Source organism: Mauremys reevesii, linkage group 8 (genome assembly GCF_016161935.1).
Source record: "Mauremys reevesii isolate NIE-2019 linkage group 8, ASM1616193v1, whole genome shotgun sequence".
NCBI classification, from domain to species: Eukaryota; Metazoa; Chordata; order Testudines; family Geoemydidae; genus Mauremys; species Mauremys reevesii.
In genome coordinates, this window is record NC_052630.1 from 66,902,433 (window position 1) to 66,923,877 (window position 21,445).

The window sequence follows — 21,445 nt, forward strand, 5'->3', positions numbered from 1 at the left end:
ACATTTCTATAATTTGGTCAAGGTACAACTCCATCTCAGAGATAAAATTTATTTCATCTAGGGAGTTTCTACCAATATAATTCATAACTCAGGAGAGGAGAGATTGAAACCTGTTAGCTAAAAATAAACTGCAAATATATCTCCTGATATTCTTATATTAGAAGGCAAATTTTTCTAGTTATATATTGGAAGATATACATTTCTAGTCAAAATTGAATCTATTTTTTTTTTAATAGTTAAAGCTCAACACCAGGTGTTAGTCTCCTCTGTCAACCCTCTCCTCCTCAAACAAACAAAATACATTGTTCAAGTGTCGGATTATTCATAAACAGAAGGTAATATTAAAGTTTACACAAAATTATCTCCACCAAAAAAAAAAAAAATGTTTTAATAAGAACTACCAGTGTGTTTCTCAGTTCATGCAAATTTCTTCAGGCGTGGAAAGTTTCATGAAAGATTTACTAATGAGAGTATATATTTTACTATACAGTGAGGCCATACATTTTGTATGGGGCTGAGGAGAGGCCAAAGGGAAGTGCCATGAACTGGAAATGGCACTGGCCCACTATAAAATGGAGGAACTGTCTGTGTCCTTGGAAGACAGATATGGAAATAAGCATCTTTCAAGTCTCCCGGTTCCAGGCAGGTCCAGAATGGGTTGTAGGCCCCCTTATGCTTTTGGGATCAGGAAATAGCGGGAGTAGAAACTTTTCCCCCTCATTTCCTGAGGGACCTCCTCCACTGCCCCCAGTTGTAGATGGTTGTCTACCTCCTGAATGAGGAGTTGCTAGTGAGAAGGATCCCTGAAGAGGAAGGGGAAGAAGGTAGGTGGGGTGGGAAGGTGGCCAAAAGCTGGAGAATGTAGTCCAGCGACAATCTCTAGCACCCAGTGGTCTGAGACAACCTGCGACCAGGCCAAATGGTAAGGACGGAGACAGCTGAGGAAAAGATGGGAAGGAACCAGGGAGTTGACTGGAGTGTTGCTCTCTAGTGCATCCTTGAAATGCAAGCTTCTGACCCCTGTGGTGTTTCACTGGGCCAGGTTGCGCAGGTGAACGGGAGGAGGAAGGGCAACGGAGACTAAAACTAGTGTCCCTTGTAGATACCTGCCAAGGCCTTGGTGGCAGGGGTGGCCGGAATTGCTTCCTCGCCAACTGAGGTGCATGGAACCCCAGGGGGCGGAGGGTGGCTCGAGTGTCCTTCAGACCATGTCCTTCAGACCGTGCAACCTCACGTCCGTTTGTTCTGCAAAGAACCCAACTCCATCAAATGGGAGATCTTGTATCGAAGACTGCATCTCCTGGAACAGGTCTGTCGTCTGAAGCCAGGAACTGCACCTCATGACCACCACCGAGGTGACCACCCTGGCCGCCGAATCGGCCGCATCCCAGGCCATCTAGCAGGAACACCTAGCCGCTGCTGTACACTCCTCAACCAGGGCCCCGAACTCTTGGGCCACCTCCTGGGGCGTGGAGTCCTTAAACTTATGGAGAGAGTCACACAGCTTAAAGTTACATTGCTCCAAAAGAGCCTGATGGTTCGCAACTAGGAACTGGAGACTGTCTGTGGAATACATTTTCCTCTCAAAAAGGTCCAGTCTCTTGGCCAACCTTATTTTTGGGTGTGAAACTAGAGTGCCCTTGCTTCTCCTTTTTGTTGGCCGCCAAAACAACCAATGACCCTGGGGGTGGGTGAGTATATAAGTATTCGAACCCCTTGGCCAGAACAAAATACTTTTTCTCAGCCCTCTTGGAAGTGGGCAGGATTGAGGATGGGGTTTGCCAGAGGGTTTTGGCAATCTTTAGGACCCCTTCGTGCACCGAGAGTGCGACATGTGCGGGGGTGGATGTGGACAGCACATTAAACAAAGTGTCTGATTGCTCTGCCATCTCTTCTACCTCTTGGCCTAGGTTACTGGCCACCCTTCGGAGCAGGGCTTGGTGCTCCTTAAAGTCGTTCAGTGAACTAGCACGAGAGGACCCCACCATAGCCTCATCTGGAGAGGATGAGGATGACTGAACCACCAGGGCAGGAACTGGAGCATCATCCCCTGTGGGGAAAGGAGGTCTCGGGGTGGGCATCCGGCCCTCCATCTCAGCATCTGCTTGTGCTTTGCACAACTAGCCTGGTGCCGTTTGATGCTTGTCCGACGCGGTGACCAGTGATTGGTGAGATGGGGGCATCGGCATAACCAGCACGCCCCAGGCATTCGAGTAAGGCCATTGTACTGGCCACTGGCCCTGCTGCCAGGATGGCATCGCTGAGGTGGACACAACCTCAGGAGCCCAGTCACGACGGTGCTGTCTCGGCAAGGGGTTGAATTTCCTCTCCATGCCGGAGAAATCCTCCTCTGGTGACCATGTTGGGCCATCGACGTCTGAGTCCAGCGGCTAACCATCGCTGTGGTTGCCTTGAGTAGTCAGACCAGTGCCAGGAGTAGGGGGAGCAGTGCCATATTGGAGAGTGTCCCTGTGGTGGGGGGGGGGGGGAGGGGGGAGAGAGTCCTTTGCGCTTTGGGCGCCAGGAAGGTGTTGACTCAACCATCAGTCTGAGTCCCCTACCACTCAGACAGAGTCGATGACAGATTCTTTAGGGGGGTAGGAGGTCTCCTTGCAGCTCCAGTGTGGGCAGTGGCCCAAACAGGGACCCAATGCCCCTTGGTCTGTCTTACTCACTACGGGGTCCCACTTCTTAGACTTCTTCTTGGGCACCGGAGAAGATCAGTCCTGGGTAGAGCCCAGTACCTGGGATGTGCTATGCACCGAGGCCAAAGTGCTGGGCGTCGTGTCTGGCCAGGCCAGCTCCGAGGCTGGGTGGAGAGCGGCCTCCATGAGGAAGGCCCTCAAACAAATGTTGCGTCCTTTTTGTGTCCTGGGACGAAAGTTCTTACAGATGTGACACTTACTTTGATGTGGGATCCCCCCCAAGCACTTCAGACAACTGCCGTGTGGGTCACTAACAGGCATAGGCCTATTACACAGTCAGCACAGGGCTTAAAACCTGGCGACCAGGGCATGCCCTGCCTAGGGCAAAGTCCCTGCCGGGACCCTAGCTGACTGACTATAGTACATAATAGCTACTTACTAACTAATCTACAATAAACAAAACTATTTACAGCTGGAATACAAAGTCGAAAGGGAAAGAAACCACTGACCACTCATGAGGCAAGGAAGAGAGGTGCTCCGGGAACCAACCACCATGGGCAGTAAGAATGAACTGAGAGGGCGTAGGACCAGCAGCACCTGATATTCCGATGCATGGGTGCGGCACTGCAGAGGGCGCCACAGCCGACCCTACAGATCTTGCTAAAGCAAAAGTCTCCGACAACTGTGAACATGGGCGCACACACACCTAGAATGGAATTGATATGAGCAAGCACTCAAAGAACTGGGTATGTTTAGTTTAGAAAAAAGAGGAGATTAATGGGGAATATGATAGCTGTTTTCAAATACTTGAAAGGCTTTCATTAAAAAGATGGAGAAAAGCTGTTCTCTCTCGCCACAGAGGGCAGGACAAGAGACAATGGGTTCAAGATACAGCATAGCAGATTTAGATGAAATCTCAGGAAAAACGTCTTAACTGCAAGAACAGTAGGACAATGGAACAGACTGCCTAGGGAGGTTATGGAAGGTCCTTCACTGGAGGTTTTCAAAAGGAGGATGGATAGCCATTAGTCTTGGATAGTTTAGATGCAAAAAATCCTGCACCTTGGCAGGGCATTAGACTAGCTGACCCTTGCAGTCGCTTCTAACCTTATGATTCTATGATCTTATGACTGGAAAAAACCATGTGTGGAGTTAATTTGGGGATCCAAAAAGGGAAACTGAGGTGAAGGGCTACATGCAGGTCTGCCCAAGGTCACCAGGGGGCATCATGAGGCAGCCACTCATCTACAATCTTTCATTGTTCAGATTCTCTGAAGTACTGCTTATCTGATGTACACAGACCAAAACAAAAACAAAAAACAAAAACACAAGTGTTTTGAAACAGAAATTAGATTAATATTACATGCAGACAGCACACCACTGAATGGAATTCTGATACTGACACGACAGCGTATATTTAATTCTGCTTTTAAGAATTTAGCAGATTTTTTTCTGTGTAGAACTAATTTAGTATCTTTCATTTGAGTTATTACTGTATTTTAATTTTGAACTTATTTCCTAACAGGAAATTTGTTTGTTTTGCATATGAGTATATAAACATATGATGTGAGGCAGTATTACTGCTGATGTTGGCTGACTTTGACAAAGAACATGAACACAACTAAGAGGGATGTGGCATTGAAAACTTCCCTGCTCATCCCAAAAACATGTGAAGTGTTTTAGAAAACTAAACAGAACACTGATCCCTGTAAGTGACTCAAGCCCCTCTCACTTTCAGCACATGAGTAGTCCCAAACTCATAGGGACTGTACACATGCTTAAAGTTGAGCTCATGTTTAAATGCTTCACTGAATTTGGGATCTTAAAACAACTCTTCTTGATTACTTGAACTCTCATTTAGATAAACGAAAAGGATAGTCAGGGTACATCAGGACTGGGTAATTAATCTTTCTATTCAGCAGGAGAAGTTATTATACACAGCATCATATGATCACGTTTCTCTCAACCTTTTCTACCTTAAGCAGATACCTTAGCTATGTCAACACTAAAACCCATAGTTTTGCTGCACTAGATGACAGATCAGACATACGCTTGCAGTGATTAACTTACCGTATATACTCGATCATAAGCCGGTTCGTTTATAAGCCAACCCCCCAAAGATGGATAAGTAGAAATGGAAAATTTTTATAATGCATTCATAAGCCAACCCTATAATTCAGGGGTCAGCGATCTTTGGCTCCCGGGCCTTCGGGATAAGGCGCTGGCGGGCTGAGATGGTTTGTTTACCTTGAGCGTCCACAGGCACGGAGATAAACCTAAGTAAACAAAGTGTCCCAGCACGCCAACTGCTTACCCTGACAGGCCAGGACAGCAACTAGTGAGGAAATTTTTTGGCGAGAGAGAAGCTGGGAGTCAGGGGAGTAACCCCTGTGACCACCCCCCTGGTGACCCCATTCCTAGCCTAGGACCCCCCCACACACTCCCCATCCCATCCCTTCCCACCTTATCTGGGGAGGGCCAGGGGAGGATGTCCCCGGCTGGAGCTGCTCCGGCAGGCTGGGCAATGCGGCTGCAGCCTGCTCTGGCGGGCCAGACCGCGTGGCATAGCTGCAGCATGTTCCAGTGGGGTGAGCCGGGTGGCATGGCAGCAGAGAGCTCCAGTGGGCCAGGCGGCGCGACCACAGCCTGCTCTGGGGGGCGGGGCCGAGCAGCAGCTTTGGAGGCTGGGGGGAGAGCAGCGTGGCTAGAAGCGGAGAGACTCTGGCCCTGCCTCTTCCCTTCTGTCTCTGCTGCCTCTCCTTGCTCCCTCTGTTGGGGGGAGGGGCTATGTCCTACCTCTCCCTCTCTATACCCATTCATAAGCTGACCCCCTTCTCTGGTGCTTCCCTTTTTTACTAAAAATATTCGGTTTATGAACGAGTACATATGGTAATTTCTAGGGGGAGGTGCAAAGAGTTCTTCATTGAAAACCACTCTGTGATGTCTGGTGAATCCCCAAAAAGAGGTCACATCGTGTCTGTTATCCTGGTCAAACAGCAGCTCCATGCTAGATGAGAGATTGAGCACCCTGTGAATTATTTCATACAGCAGCCCAGTTTAATACAGCAGTAAGATGCATAAGATATCCCACCAGAAATCCATCTCTGCACATTGGCTAATACTGCATTCACAATGGTGCTGTTACATGGGTCTGGCACAGATAGCATAGCTGGAGTGTCCCCACTGCAAAGAGCTAAGACACTCTAGCTATGCTAAGCTATCCCAGGTTAACTCTACAGTGAAGACATACCTAGAAGAGACATTTGCTGGGGGGGGGAGGGGGGAGGGGAAGGAGGGGAGCAGGTGGTAACCCATTCTCACATAGCCACATGAAGGATCTTTCATTTTAGGATATCACATACCAGTGATCATCAGCAATTAGCACACCAGAGAGCTGGATATCATGATGAGAATTTGGATTGTACTTTCCAACTGTAGTTTGTCCTTCTTTTATCATATACAGAAGCATCTCAGAGAGCTGGGGATCTTCATTGAGATTGACAAGGTTTGGCAAACGATTGTCCATCTTGAATGTAATTCCTGCTTTCTAGGTGATTGATTCAGAAAAATACATACAAATAAATCACTAACGTTTTCTATAAAAAATAGATCAAAGTCTGCCTACTGTACCATAGGTCAGCGTTTCTCAAACTGGGGTCGGTGGACCACTGGGGTTGCACAAGTGTACTTCAGGAGGTCCACAGGCCCCACTTATCAATTCCTCCCCAATGCCGCTGGGTGGGTGGTACAGGCGGCGGCCCAGGGTGGCTCGCCAAAGGGAGCACCGTGCACAAGGTTTGCCTGATTCCTACCTGACCTGACAAGAGCCAGCTGGGTTGGCAGAGGCAGCAGGCAGGCGGAGCAGCAGCATTTGGAGGGGAAGGGAGAGGGACCCAAGCTGCAGGGGGGCAGTTGAATGAAAAGCCGAGCCAGGTCTCTTCTCTGGAGCAGGGGTGCCCATCCTGCCCCACTGCCATGTTCAGCCGCCTCTGCTTCTAGCCCTCCCCAGGACTGGGAATGCCCTACTGTCTGCTGTGAGGGGGGTGTGGTCAGGTGGGCAGCACGGCTGATGTCAGGTGTCCCCCACCTATGTACCCGGTCTCCACTGAGCTGGGGTGATGGGACAGGGCGAAATCTGTGTGTGCTGCTGCCTCTCTGGGTCAGAAGCTGCTAGCAGCTACTTGTGTCTGAACAAGCCTTCAGGCCCCTGACCCTGAGTGCTTTATTAAAGGGAAGGCGCTCAACACTCACTCAGGCATGCACATGTGCACGCACACACTCCCCCCAACACACAAACAAAGTCTCCCTCACACAGTCCCCCCAACACACACCAGGGCTCCCTAGGTCAGTTTCATCACCTGGCCTGTGCTGTGAGGTGAGCACCAGGAGCTGCTGCTCTCCTGCCCTCTACTTACGCAGCCCAGGTGGGGAAAGTAACCTGGATGTAGGGAGCCCTGATGTCGCTCCCCGCTCGCCCCTCACAGCACCCTAGGGGGTGCATGGGTCAGAGGAGCATCAGTCCAGTGGGGGAGCAAGCAGCAATGCCAGCTGCTCTGTCACTGCATCCAGGTGAGTTTTCCCATATGCAGTTTTCTCATATGGGTGCAGGAGGGGAATTCAGAGGTTAGGGGCACAGGAGAGGAGTGTAGGGGTTGGGGTGACGGGGATACAGTGCAGGGGTAGGCATGAAGGGGGTGCAGGGATTGGTGTGAAGAGGGCACAGTATGGGGTTAAGGCTGAAGTGAGGGTGGGGAGCCTATGGGAGGCAGGGTTAATGGGGCAGGGGGTGCACCACACCCATGGGGCCAGGAGCACCAAAATGAAAGTTTGCCAAGGGTGCCATTTTCCCTAAGGCCAGCCCTGCGGTTGCTGCGGAACAGCTGTTCTCCAGCATGCACGAGCTGCTGGGAGAGGAGTGGGGATGGGGTGCACTTAGGGGAGGGGGCAGAAAGAGGCGGCGAAGAGGAGGGGTGGAGTGGGGGATTTGGGGGTCCACAAAATTTTTTAAATCAAAATGGAAGTCCACAGGTTGCTAAAAAGTTTGAGAACCACTGCCATACATAAATTTATTTGAAAGCACTGACCTGAAGAGAATGAATAATATTAATTGCTTCTTGCAAAGAGGAATGTAAACTAGGAAAGAGGATTCTTAGGACAATCCCAATTCTGTGTATTAAGGGGTTTATTGGTATTAAGCATTTTCTATACTTCTTTAATTTTTGTGAATAAAGGGTACCTGTAACTCCTTTGTTTCTTCAAATTTCCTCTGTTCTGCTTGTTCAAATTTTTCTTTCCAGGCCCTTAGCATATTAGGAAAAAGAAATCAAAATAAATTACTTTAGGGATATTTTATTCCAATATTTATAAGACTACTACTTACTATTCAGAAGACATTAATGACTACCCCACCTTTGCATCTCTGCCATATCCCTCTCCTGTTGGTGTAGTTTTACCCTTAGGGATGTTATTTCTTGCAGATATTGTCTATATTTCTCAGGATCTCTATTTAGAGTACTTTTGCGAGCTGCTTTCAGTTTCTCAATTTCTGCTTTCAGTTCTACATTTGAAAAATAAAAACATAACTCAGCTTTTACAGTAAACATAGGATCCTACATTAAGCAGGTGTTTAATACATTTAAAAAACCTCATTCTTTTTTTAAACAGTAAGTCTGAGGATTTTATCCTCACTTTGGCAATATCCAGTGGAATTTATGTTAAATAGAAAGTATCCCACCAAAGCTTTAACATGCCCATCTAGCTACAAAAGTCTGTGTATGTTACTTTTAAGAACAGCGAGAAAATAATTTTATGTCACTACTCCTGAAATGTGAGACATTAAATAACCTGCTAAACTGCCCACTGAATAGTGCCTTTATATATGGCAAACTGATTAGACCTTAAACAAAAACAGAGGTCACTTTTATATCATGCTATTCTCTGAAACACACAGGTCACACCAATTGAAGAGATGTCCCCCAAGGAAGCATTAGCTAAATTAACTGATCAACTAGAGTGCTGACAATAGCTTATTACACTATACATCTGATTTCATTTGATTATATAGCACAGAGACAGATTCCAGTTAAGTACTGCCAGGTTTTCAATCTGCATACAATGTTTTTGAAGAAGCTGCTAATTTAGAAAACACAACAACTGGTTCTCTCTCTCTTATAATACACCATGGTTCTTTTTGTTTGCCATCCACCTAAGCACGTCTTCATTTATTTTATTTCCTCTGTGCAACACCTGCTGAGTTCTCATCTATTTTTGTTTTTATTTTTAAATGTAAACAAAACAAACAAGTACTCAAATTTAATAAGTAAAATAAAATCCTACTTTGTGAATCAATCCCATTGTATCTCTAACATAAAACCACTTCAGCATGAATACCAAGCACCACTGGAAGTGGTAGTAACCAATTCCCTCAGTAAACCTAACAAGAAGGGGACAGAGTAGCAAGAGGGAAATGCCAGTTTTTACACCCTCATTACCACAATACTACTCATCTCCAGTATCACTGCAAGTTAGTCTGCACTTGCCTATTGGCTGCAATACTAATGTTCCCCACAGGTAATACAATGATTATATATGCAGCTGTAAATTATTTCATAATTCAGACTGACTGGAGAAGATCATAATAGTAAGTCTGACTCCACTTTTCTGCAATAAAAGACTTTCCTCCTCCATTTTCAGTAAGCACTATACAACTAAATGCCAGAGAAGCTATTTTCTCTTCAAAAGGGAAACTTCAGGTTGAATGAATACTTACAGTCTACAAAATACAACAGTGTCCTAAATAAGAGTACAATAGCATGTGTCTAAGCAGGTTGCTACTGACCCCACTCAGAGAGAACAATAAAACGATTTTGTGTGGAGAATTAAGGGCCAGAATTTGAACTCCTTGTTCACACTACATAGCAATTTAGTAGTACCACTGACGTCAATGACTACTAGTGCAGTACAGTGCTCTTTATCATGTGTGAGTATATCACAATCTGACTGTACGTAAAAGCAACATTATAGCTGAGATTTTTAAGTCTACAGACTTCAGGAAATCCAACTTTAATTTGGCCACCTTTCACTCATGTAGTATTTTGTGTATCACTGTGGGAATCGTACTGAATTTCCTGACTTATTTAAAATCTCAACCATAATGTTGAATTACATGTAAAAAACTAAGGTTAATTTCCTTGTTTCATAAACAAAAATAAACGGAAGGAAAACTTAGGTTTGCTTGAATGGACAACTGAAATGAACACATATAACTGGATGCTGTAATATCTATAAAAGTGTGTACATTCAAACATAAATTACTTCAAATAGGGTATAGGTTTAAGCTCAAAAACAAAACGTAACCTATAAAAAATACTGATGTAAGTTTGTAAAACTGTATCAAAGAAAAAAAAAAAAGAGTATCTTCAGTTCTGAAGTATTAATAGGCCTGTAAATTGTTTACAGCCAGTTTAGAAAAATCTTAATGTTAAAATGAATAAACCTCAAATATGCTGTCAATCATTACAAGAGTATTAATATCAACATCATGGACAATTAATTTAAAAATGCTTGCAAATAAAAAAATCCCACCTTACCTCTAATTAATTTAGCATTCACATCTTCATTTACTTTGGCAACGTTGATTATCAAACGAGCTTGTTTAGCATATCGAAGAGTGCTAAGGGTTTCCTCTACATTGCTGGCAGCAGGGCTTATTGTGGCAATCATGGTTGTTTTTGAATTTCCACCAAGACTTTCCTTTAATAACCTTAATTGACAAGAAAATGAAACAACAATTATTTCCACCATTGAAACCAAATTAACTTCTCAGAGTTCATAAGGAATTAAATACAAAAAAGCCTGTGTGATTTACTATATATTTCAAGATGATTTTCAACCAGATAGCCAAATCCAAAACACGAGCCTGTTCCTGCTTACAGATACACAAGGTTTTTTTATGCTTAGAGAAAATTCAATCAAATACTTATACACCTACATAATTTCACCCTATTCTACTTTAAGACTCTTACAAACAGGGGTGGCTCTAGCCATTTTGCCACCCCAAGCATGGCAGCATGCCACGGGGGGCGCTCTGCCGGTCGCCAGTCCCGCGGCTCCGGTGGACCTCCCGCAGGCGTGCCTGCGGATGCTCCACCAAAGCCGCGGGACCAGCGGACCCTCTGCAGGCACGTCTGCAGGAGGTCCACCGGAGCCGCCTGCCGCCCTCCCGGCGACCGGCAGAGCGCCCCCTGCAGCATGCCGCCCCAAGCACACGCTTGGCATGCTGGAGCCACCCCTGCTTACAAACCATAGAAACTATTATACACAAGCATTCCTTTGCTTTCCATTTATGCTCTCCTCTTTTTGGAAAACATTGATCCCAAATGCCTAAATATAGCAGAAAAAACATGCCTGCTTGTGTTTATATTTTCACTGGTGCACCAACACCATAGAAGACTTCAGATGAAAATGTCTTAAGAGTTAGGGGAATAGGTCATAAATCAATTTTGATGCAATCAGCTTGACAACTGCTTTCATTTCTTAGTGATAAAACTGCATTAAAATAGATTAAAATAGTCTATAATTCAGATGACATTCCCCAGCAAGTTCTAATAGCACCAACTTTCTATCTCGTACCAAATTACACAATCCTTGTTGCTTTTTCATCTAAATTTGCCAATGATTTCTAACTCTTCGAGAAATTTGCAAGACAGTACACCTTGCTACAGAGCGGACAATGAGAGAGGAATGCGGAAGGACGAATAGTTTTTACTTTGCCCAAGTTATTTTCTTTGATTCAGGAATGGAAGCTTCTCTCCCTGTGCATTTTTACATTTTTCCCACTCCAGATTTAGTATTTATGACAGTTGCGAGAATGAAGAAATGGAAACTAAAGTCCTTTATTTACAGAAAGCCCTATTCTGACTAAAATAAACTCAGGTGTCAGGCACGCATAAGCCCCAGGCCACTTGCCTCTACCAGCTGATCTACAGGAGACAGATGAATGGTGGTATAAGAACTACTCAGCTGACCAGCAATTCATAGTTTTAGGGTTTGTCCTTAATCTTTAAAAAATTAGCCGATTCTCAGGTGCATGACACTGTGGAACTAGTTCAGTGCCAGTGATGAGGGTTGAGAGAGTGTTGTGCCAAGGAGAGAGGAAGGATTCTGGCTGCTGGGGGGCAGGGATGGGATCAAGACCATAAAGTCCTCTCATGTACTGTGTGCCTAATGCGACATGCCCGTCCCAGTCACTAGTTCGATCAGGCCAGCAACCTGCTGAAAAAAATCTGTCTTTAGGAGAGAAAGAACCATCACGGAGCCAAAAAGGCAAGGCCAGCAAATAAGAGAACATAGGCAGGTAATAGGAGATTGTTTCCTCTCTTGAACACTAAAACTCCCTCCCACAACAGATGCTAAAAATGTGAAAGCAGTCTCTTCAGTGCCAGGAGAAAAAGGGAACAGCAGAGAGATGAAAAGGCATTAGAAGCACATTTCTTCATCTACAGTATAGAACACTGAGGAAGAATATACCAGTCCTCAAATGTACCCACAATTAGCAGAACATGAAAATAAAAATATTTTTCAAGTTTACTTTACTTCATCCAATAGTTATTTCATACAATTTGTAGAAGTGAGAGTCTACAGATGCATGAATCTATCATCTGATAAGAGTCTCATCTTTTTGTTTCCACAGATCCAAGATTACTTTATAGTAGCTCTTCATGAAATATACATACCACGTAAGGACAGATTCCCGATAAGGAATAAAAGCCTTCTTTCTGTTCTGAGATTGCTCAGAAAGCGCAGATATAACTTTCCCCAGAGTTAGCAGTGATTTATTAATACTCACGCCCTCCTATATAAAGCAGAAATAAAAATAAATGCACAGCCTCATTCTGAATATAAAACATTACTACTTAGATTTTTTTTTTAAATGGGCAAATTGCTAAAACAGAGCCTAACAGGCTAGCAACATTCTCCTATGAACCCATCCTATTAACTGGTGTTGTTGGTCCTATCGGGAGATGCTAAGTGAATCATGCTGACTCTCTGATGCAGATGTAGTGTATTAAATCCACCACTGATATAATGGAAACGAGAGCAGCCCAGAAGGATCTTCAATCTGATGCAATGAAGACCTAGGTTTTGGACTAAGCAGTTCCAAGGAGCAACATTAGAGAAGACTGGGGAGAAGACTTGGGATACATTTTATCTTATTGTAAACTTTTGTTTTTGTTTATAAAGCCAAACCCCAGGAAGGGGTGAGTTCTGACTCTACACAGTGTATAGACTGTTTTAGAGCAGGTTAGGAAAGGTACTTGCACATATAGAGCACTCCCCCTCCCCCATTCTTTTTAGCTTCTTTGCATTATAAAAACAGAGTTAAGCAAGTGCTTTCTCCCCTGTTTTAGACATAAAAGAATATTCAGCTTTGTAAAGTTACAATAAATGTGTGACATACGGGATAAAAGCTAAAGCAAGCATTTAATATCTAGCCTTTTGGAAGAGAACTAGAAAACAAACCACAGATGTCCAAGCCTCTGATACAAAAACTACCAAAGAAAACCATTTTTTCCTGTCTTTTCCCCTCCCTCCAAATGCTTATTTATATTTAGGTATAATCAAGTCAAGTTAAAGCAGATGTGATGTTTTCCACATTGATTCAGTATTTATACTGAACCTGTGATGTGAGACTCAGATCAATAATAATTTATATACATATAGATTTTAAACAGTGAATCTGTTAAACAATTAAAGCAAGAAGTTAAATTTAACTCTATGAATAGTACAGAATATTCAGCAGACACTATCTGCATTATCTTTTTTCCCTGTCTTGTGAAAAGACCAGAGCAGCAATGCAAAAGACACCGTTACATCAAGATTCATTCAACATGGAGACCAATAGGTCTTCTCTTACAAGTGAAGACCTAAAGCATTTTCATTTCATGGCCTCACAATACTGTACTCTGAGACAAACCATGTCACAAAACTGTAAATGCAGTTTACCTTCAGCCTCTCCTCACTGGTCTGACTTGGAGAGCAGCGTTCGCTGCCTGCTAGATCTATTAGATTTATGCGACTGGTAATCCTATGATCATGCCCTTCTTCTTCCACAAACTCTGTCTAGAGAAAAGAGATTACTGCACTTAGAAAAAACATTTAATTTTGCAGATTATGACTCATCACCAAAATAAAAACCCCATGAAGAGTCAGATCTACCATGCTATTCACTTTTAAATAATGCGTTAAACATTTTCTCATTTTACTTTTGTAATGAGAGTGTCATTTAAGATATAGTATAACTTTCACAAAGAAAAAGAGTAAGGCGAGGATAGTAAATTGTATCCAGAGACAAACACCTGAGGATTTCCAGTAGCACACCTGCATAAGCATAAGTAGAAGTCATAAAAAGTGAAATGCAGCCTAGCAGTACATTTTGCTACTTTAGTAGTCCTGATATGCTCCTGAGCTACTTTGACTTTCGTTGATGCAAGACTAAACCACTGGTGAGTGAAAAGGTCACTGACCTACTTGCCCTGATGGGGAAGACAGGGCAAAGTATGGTGATGGCAGCAACGGAGGAAAATCAGGAAAAAAAAATCTGTGGGAGGAAAAAAATTGGAGGCCCATAGACTTGGGAAGAGCGCTATCTACTTCGCGTCCTTTTCCATCCTCGTCTCTCTGTGGAGGTTGCCTGTCTCCTACATACAAAATTATAGGGGGGAGAGCAGAGCTCACGTCTGCTGGGGATAGGTGACCTGAGTGCACAGGTGTGTTTCAGTAGCTTCTCGTTTAACAGTGCCTGGAACACTTTGCATTATCCTATCTCTGACCCAGGTCAGGTAAGTAGGAGACATCACTGGGACATAAACATTCAAAACTGTGTATTATAGGATTTTCTCCCCTTGCTATAATTGAACTATGAACATATTTGTATAGTGCAATAAGTATATATATAGTGCAGAAACATTAGAAAAGCAGTGTCCTGAAAAGATTACAGCAGGGGTTGGCAACCTTTCAGAAGTGGTGTGCCAAGTCTTCATTTATTCACTCTAATTTAAGGTCTTGTGTGCCAGTAATACATTTTAATGTTTTTAGAAGGTCTCTTTCTATAAGTCTATAATATATAACTAAACTCTTGTTGTATGTAAAGTAAGTAAGGTTCTTAAAATGTTTAAGAAGCTTCATTTAAAATTAAATTAAAATGCAGAGCCTCCCGGACTGGTGGCCAGGACCCGGGTAGTGTGAGTGCCACTGAAAATCAGCTCGCGTGCCGCCTTCGGCACACGTGCCATAGGTTGCCTACCCCTGGTTTACAGTATGACTCAGACATGTTTACAATGTGCTTTTTAAAAAAACAGTAGTACTGTGAGTATGTAAAATAAACTAGATCTGGCTGTTTAGAAAGCAAGACTACTACTTCTTTATTCAGCCCAGTATATTTAACGCAACCCTCCCCTTCTTCATTCTTTTCTAGGCAGCACACGATAATTGAGTTTTCCACCACTACATTATTGCAATAATTAAAAAGAAAAAAAAGTCACATTATACCTTTGTCTGCGTCATCACAAGGGTGAAGACAGAATGAGATCTTGAGCTCTTGTCATTCATGCCTGTGGCAGCAGTTGCTCTCTGTTTATTTCCTAGCTCGAGCCAACTCTGATAATAGAGATAAGAGACAGGATATTAAGTGAAAGGATTCTTTGAGCAGCTAACAAAAGTTTAAAGAGCTCTGCAAAAATGAATATACTGTATTTACAAGCTGGTATTGGCAGTGGGCCACTAAAAGGAAAATGTTGGTAGCCCACAAAATACTTTTGGGATGCAAGTTATGTAGGATGCCAACATTAATCAATGTTTTGAGCATTATTGATCCATTTTTTCCCCATCTCTAATCAGAGGGGCCAAAATGAGACAAACTTTTTGAGACCCTGGTGTTAGCAAAAGGAAAAATGGAACCACTACTACTTTTGTCTAAGCTTAAATGAGAAATTAAAATGAGTTTAGGCCCCGATCCTGCAAGTAACTTCACATGGGCACAAAGGGCTGCTGCAAGATCAGATAAGATGTCATAGGCTAACGGACTAGGCTTTGTAAGCTCATGTTTATCATCACTGAAAACAAGCATTCAGGAGTAAGGAAAGGAGCAGTCATGAGGCAAAAGAAAGATTTTTACTTACAGCTATTAGAAGATTAATTTTTATTAGTTAAAAACCATCATCATCTTACCTGGATATCTGAATAAGAACTGACCATGTTCCTGTAAAACAAATAAATAGTTCTAGTTCAAACCGGTTCATTTTGTTTCTACAAAAGTCATTAGTGGTTTAATTTTTTAAAAAATTTTCTGAGTTAGACAAATACTAACACTAAAGCCAAACTTCATCAAACACACCATGCAAGCTTAAGTGTCTACCCCAGCAAGATTGGGCAGGATCTTAGGCCTTGATTCTGCAAAGATTGGCACATGTGCTTAATTTTACTCACTGTGATCAGTTCCACTGGCCTCAATGAGATTATTTACAGATCATAAAGTTAAGCATGTGCCCAAGTCTTTTCAGAATAAAGGGTCCTGCCCTATCCTGCTAAGGTTGACCTTTATATCTGCAGAGCCTTTATTAAGTCAATGGGACTGCACAAGGGCATAAGAACAATAACTAGCATATTGCCATATCAGGCCAATGTATTTACTAGAATGACAATAGTTAAGGCTTACGCTGTCAAGTCTTCCACGTATGGCCCCAATACTGGATGTTCTCTTACACGGAGCTGTTGAGAATAATTGTAAAAGAAAAAGCTATTCAAATATATGAATTTGTCATAACAATTATGCAACAATCTCTTAAAAGTAAAAAAAAACCTAATGAAAATAGAAGTGAAAAATTATTTTTCTACATGTCATGGCATGAAGGGTTTTTGTTTTTGTTTTTTTTGGGGGGGGGGTGTGAAGGAAAGTCTTACAAAAAAATTCAGTGCATGCTCCAGAGTAACATCATTACAAGAATAATAAAACCTTTATTTTACCAGGATGATAACTGAAAATGAGTTCTCAATTACAAAAGTAACCAGGCCAAAATAGGTCACAAACTGGAATATACTGTTTACCAGATAGAACCGAAGATATAACAATGTGTGAACAAAACAAAATTGAGGAAAATTCATAACTGAAATTTGCTAGAAACACTCTTTTCTGCTTTGACACTGAAGTTTTAAAAATACCTGCAACACACTTAATTACATGCCCAAGACTCAACAGAAATTTAACCCGAGTTCATCAGCAAACATATTCTCCCAAAATCACTGTCCAACCTAACCCTCCCAATTTAATAGAGCTGTAGGGTGCTCTGAGAGAACTAGAATTGAAAAAGTGCTAAATATAAATGAATGCATTTCACTAATAAATGCTGTGAATTGTGGGAGGGTTTCTCCTCTTCTCTTCAGCATTTCTTGGTTTAGTAATCTCCCTCTCCTTTTCATTTTGTTTTTTTCCCCACTCCTGTCATTTAATTTACTTTCTCTCTCTTATATCTGTTTATGATCTTCTGCTTTTACAGGCAGCACAAGATCTTGCATTGTCCTCTTCCTTGTTTGTTTTTCCCCTTTGATCTCAGTTTGTCCAATGCTCCTTCTAAATGTTCTTTCACTGTTCTGATTTCCCCAACACCACTCCATAGTGCTACATTTTCACTGCAAAGAGGTGTGTTTTTACATCAAGGTAACTGTCCTGATGTAAAATCCTAGTGGAAGCAAGGCACTCTAGTTTTTACATCAGTGTAGCTAGTCAAAGTCAATTCTAGGTAAGGGAAAAATAAGATTGATCTTGACCAGCTACATCAAGGTGAAAATTACCTGCATCTTGTCTCCACTAGGATTTTACACCAAGATCTCTCTCAATGTAAAAAACATTTTTTTTAAGCTAAGACAAAGCCTTAGGGTTTATGTACACTACGTGTGTTATTAGATCATATTCGCTAAACCAATCTAACGAATACCTTCTATGACAAGTTGTTCTTTAACACAGTTTAGTAATTTAGCAACTTGCCTTGCCTCCAGTAGAGTTTCAAAAGGAATTAATTAGCTACTCGATCTAGCATCACACCTTTAAATCCTACTTAAAACAAGACTTTAGGGCTGAATGGACAGGCTCTGCTCCTCCAAAGCGGGGGGTGGGGAGGTATACATGAGAAACCCCAAAATGTAAATGCAGAAGAGGACAAAAAAAGAGAGGGACCCCAAAAATCCTAGAATTGGAGTTAGGGAAATGATAGATAGAAAAATCAAAGTATCAAATCACAATTTTGAGGAAAGGATTAAATGTGTGTTTTTTTCAGATGCTGTCTGTCTAGCTATCTGCTTCAACTAATTTGGTATGAAGTAATGTTGCCAATTTTGGTTGGACATATTCCTGGAGGTTTCATCACATGACAGTCTTTAATTAAAGATTAATTTTTGTTCTGGAGTCTCCAGGAATTAATCCTAGAGGGATGGCAATCCTCCCTACAAAGGAGATATTCAGAGAGCAATCCTCAAAAAAGTAAATTTCTCCACTTGGAAGACTGATGGGCAAAATTAAATTAAAGCCCTAGCTGCAGATTCCAGCTCTCTCACAATGTTACTTTAATTAGAAATAACCTTGGTTCTGTTTTTAACTTCTTCTATGCAGTGGCATCATCAATATCAGTAGCAGAAAGGTGGACAGATTAGTAACAGCATTTGGGTGAACAGAGAACCCCAAAATCAGTGTATATTTGTTCATTTTATCGCTGAAAACGTTTTGGTCATGCAATAGTGGAGAAAAAATAAAATCTAGTCTACAAAATATTACTCAGTTAATATTTAACAACCTTAAATCTAAAAATGATCTTAAAATTTGACAGTTTTTAATTGAAACTGGCCTATCAATGTATTTTTAAAATTTGAACCAGTAAGTTCTAGGCACTGCATATATAGCTAAAGATGCTTCATAGCAGACTAACATGTGTACCATCTTCTCTGTAACTCATTTAGTAGGAATATTTATAACAAGGTAAAATATTAGGAGATGAGCAAGCAAGAAGAAAGCAATGAGCACATCACACAACAACATTGCTACATGATCTACATATACAACAACTTCCGAGCTTGCCTGATAGGAAGCTTACCATATCCTTCCAGTTAGAAGGCAGGTGCCACTAGAGCTTGTATATTGACAGATACATTAAGAGTGTATGAGTAGTAACTTACAGGTTGTTTCTTTTGTCCATTTTCAGCTTTAAAGATGAGCAAATCATGAATTTTCTCATTGTAGACTTCAAAATAGCTCATTTCAAGATGGTACAAATTCTAATTTAAAAACAAATTATACGAGTCAGATATTCTACCAGAATTCTTTTGTCATTTCCAGTCAACAAATTTAATGGCAGCTGCAGGTATTCTACACCACCGTTGCAAGCTTTTATTTTGAAGTCATCTTCCAACAGCAAGATCCTAGACAAGAAATCTTGAGTATACAAACTTATTACAATTCTATCCATTGCTTTCCGCAGCTGTGACATGTCATGTTAAAAGCAAGCAAGCAACATTGTGCTTTTAATACATTAATTATTTTTTTTAATTCACTCCTGCAGGAGTCCCATATTCTTTTATGGACTAAGTTTGCATAGTATGATACATGCAGTACATGAAATAAAGATTCTGACTGGTGGAGCTGGCACACTTTGGTGATTTATTACCATGTCTCAGAAAAGGGACATGCATTTTTATAACTGGTATCCACAATTATCTTAATTTATTGAATGAGGATTTTCTGTGTAAGTACTCACCCCTTCACTTAAACTCCTATAGTATTTATAAAATTAAAATGTGTTATCTAAGGAGCAAAGAAGACTGAAGTAAAAAACCTGACAATGCAGATAAAAATAGAACTTGGATGATTTATGGCAACAGAATCACATATTCACAGCACATAAGCACAGACAATCACTTATATCCACTCTATCGGCATTCATTAGAAACTATAATTTGATGTTGAATTTAGCAATAAAGAGTAATATACTACTTAGATTCCTCAATGCCTAACAAACCTTTTATAATTTCTGTGCCTCACAGTAAAGCAAAATGATTTATAAGCTTTGTAGCTGTGAATACCAATATATTTATGTATGCTGATGTGCTGAATAATACTTTGGCAATAGATAAAGAAATTCCAAGCAAGTTAAACAAAGAAACCTTTCTGTATAAACTTCACTCAAAATTATCTTCACTATTTTATAGTCATCAAAATTTAACATTTAGTCACCAAACACTTGTATGCAGCCTTTTCTTTCCTGTAAGAAAGCAATTATATGTTCTTGATCTCTAGTTTATCTTTACATATGTGGACAATAGCATCAAATAAGATGTAAAAATAAGCCAGATGTCCATCTGTTTTACATTTAATATCTCCTTCAATAATCTTCTCAGAAATCAGGTTTATAAACTGAAGAAAAGATTCAAAACATTCTTTCTAGGGAGCATCCATACCATTCTTACCAAGGACTGCATCTTGTATTTGTAGCAAGGTGAGATTTAGCTGTCTCAGTCCTCTCTCAAGCTCTCTGGTCTAGGCAAACAAGAAGTACAATACCAAAAAACAGCCAGCTCTACCAAATTATTAGGAATTCACTCTTAGGGCTAGTCTACACTTACCAGCCGGGTCGACACGGTGAGTTCGACTTCTCGGAGTTCGAACTATCGCGTCTAATCTGGACGCGATAGTTCGAACTCCGGAAGCACTGCGGTCGACTCCGGTACTCCACCACTGCAAAAGGCGGTGGCGGAGTCAACCTTGGAGCCGCGGACTTCGATTCCGCGGCGTCTGGACGGGTGAGTAGTTCGAACTAGGGTACTTCGAATTCAGCTACGCTATTCACGTAGCTGAATTTGCGTACCCTAGTTCGACCCCGCTTCTTAGTGTGGACCAGCCCTTAGCGAAGCCTGAATCCCAGTAACCATAGAAACAAGAAAAGCACATCTCTGGAAGAACCTCTAGTGATAAGAATCACCCAACAAAACCCCAATCCATCTTTCTGTCTGGATAGCATAGGTATACAGGATATATACATACCAAGTTACCATGCAACACCACATACAGATTAGCCATTGTCTTAATCTGCTCAACAGCTCTGGTGACCCTTCTGCTAGACTTCCTCTCAAAGATTCCAAAGCAAAACTATAGAAGCTGTAATACTTGTTTTCAACTAATTGCAGATTCTTCAGTTTGGATCATTTCTTGTTTGTTGATCTCTCCATCTGATAAATGTTCCTCTCTGCATGACCACCACAATTTTTCTCCTTGAAATGCTTCTTGGCTCACTAAACAATTCAGTTTCAGCATCCTTTCCAACATGCTAACTTGGAGTAATGGGACTGTCCTGCTCTTCCGCAAACTCTAGCATATTCAACTGCTTTCTTCAGATGGCATGACCTACGGTTAATCTAGAAAAACAACGAGGAGTCCAGTAGCACTTAAAGACTAACAGATTTATTTGGGCATAAGCTTTCGTGGGTAAAAAACCCATTTCTTCAGATGCATGGAGTGAAAATTACAGATGCAGGCATTATTATACATGAAGAGAAGGGAGTTACCTTACAAATGTATAATACCACCGGCATCTGTAATTTTCACTCCATGCATCTGAAGAAGTGGATTTTTTACTCATGAAAGCTTATGCCCAAATAAATCTGTTAGTCTGTATCCACAAAAACAACGAGGAGTCCGGTGGCACCTTAAAGACTAACACAGCCCCTCCCCTGATATGTTACTCTAGGTAGCACCAATGCAA

The 21,445-nt window shown here is 41.8% G+C and overlaps 1 protein-coding gene across 1 annotated transcript in view; it reads right to left on the minus strand.

Annotated features, from left to right (window-relative positions):
* KIF14 (kinesin family member 14) overlaps positions 1-21,445 on the minus strand; it is an 87,804-nt gene that overhangs the window by 57,095 nt on the left and 9,264 nt on the right. Inside the window, exons 4-13 of the mRNA XM_039484318.1 lie at positions 18,867-18,965; positions 16,360-16,412; positions 15,873-15,903; positions 15,195-15,302; positions 13,650-13,766; positions 12,380-12,498; positions 10,235-10,407; positions 8,055-8,202; positions 7,882-7,945; positions 6,008-6,192 (exon numbers count right to left, since the gene is read on the minus strand). Coding sequence (XP_039340252.1) covers positions 6,008-6,192; positions 7,882-7,945; positions 8,055-8,202; positions 10,235-10,407; positions 12,380-12,498; positions 13,650-13,766; positions 15,195-15,302; positions 15,873-15,903; positions 16,360-16,412; positions 18,867-18,965 — 1,097 coding nt within the window. The remainder of the gene's footprint in view (positions 1-6,007; positions 6,193-7,881; positions 7,946-8,054; positions 8,203-10,234; positions 10,408-12,379; positions 12,499-13,649; positions 13,767-15,194; positions 15,303-15,872; positions 15,904-16,359; positions 16,413-18,866; positions 18,966-21,445) is intronic.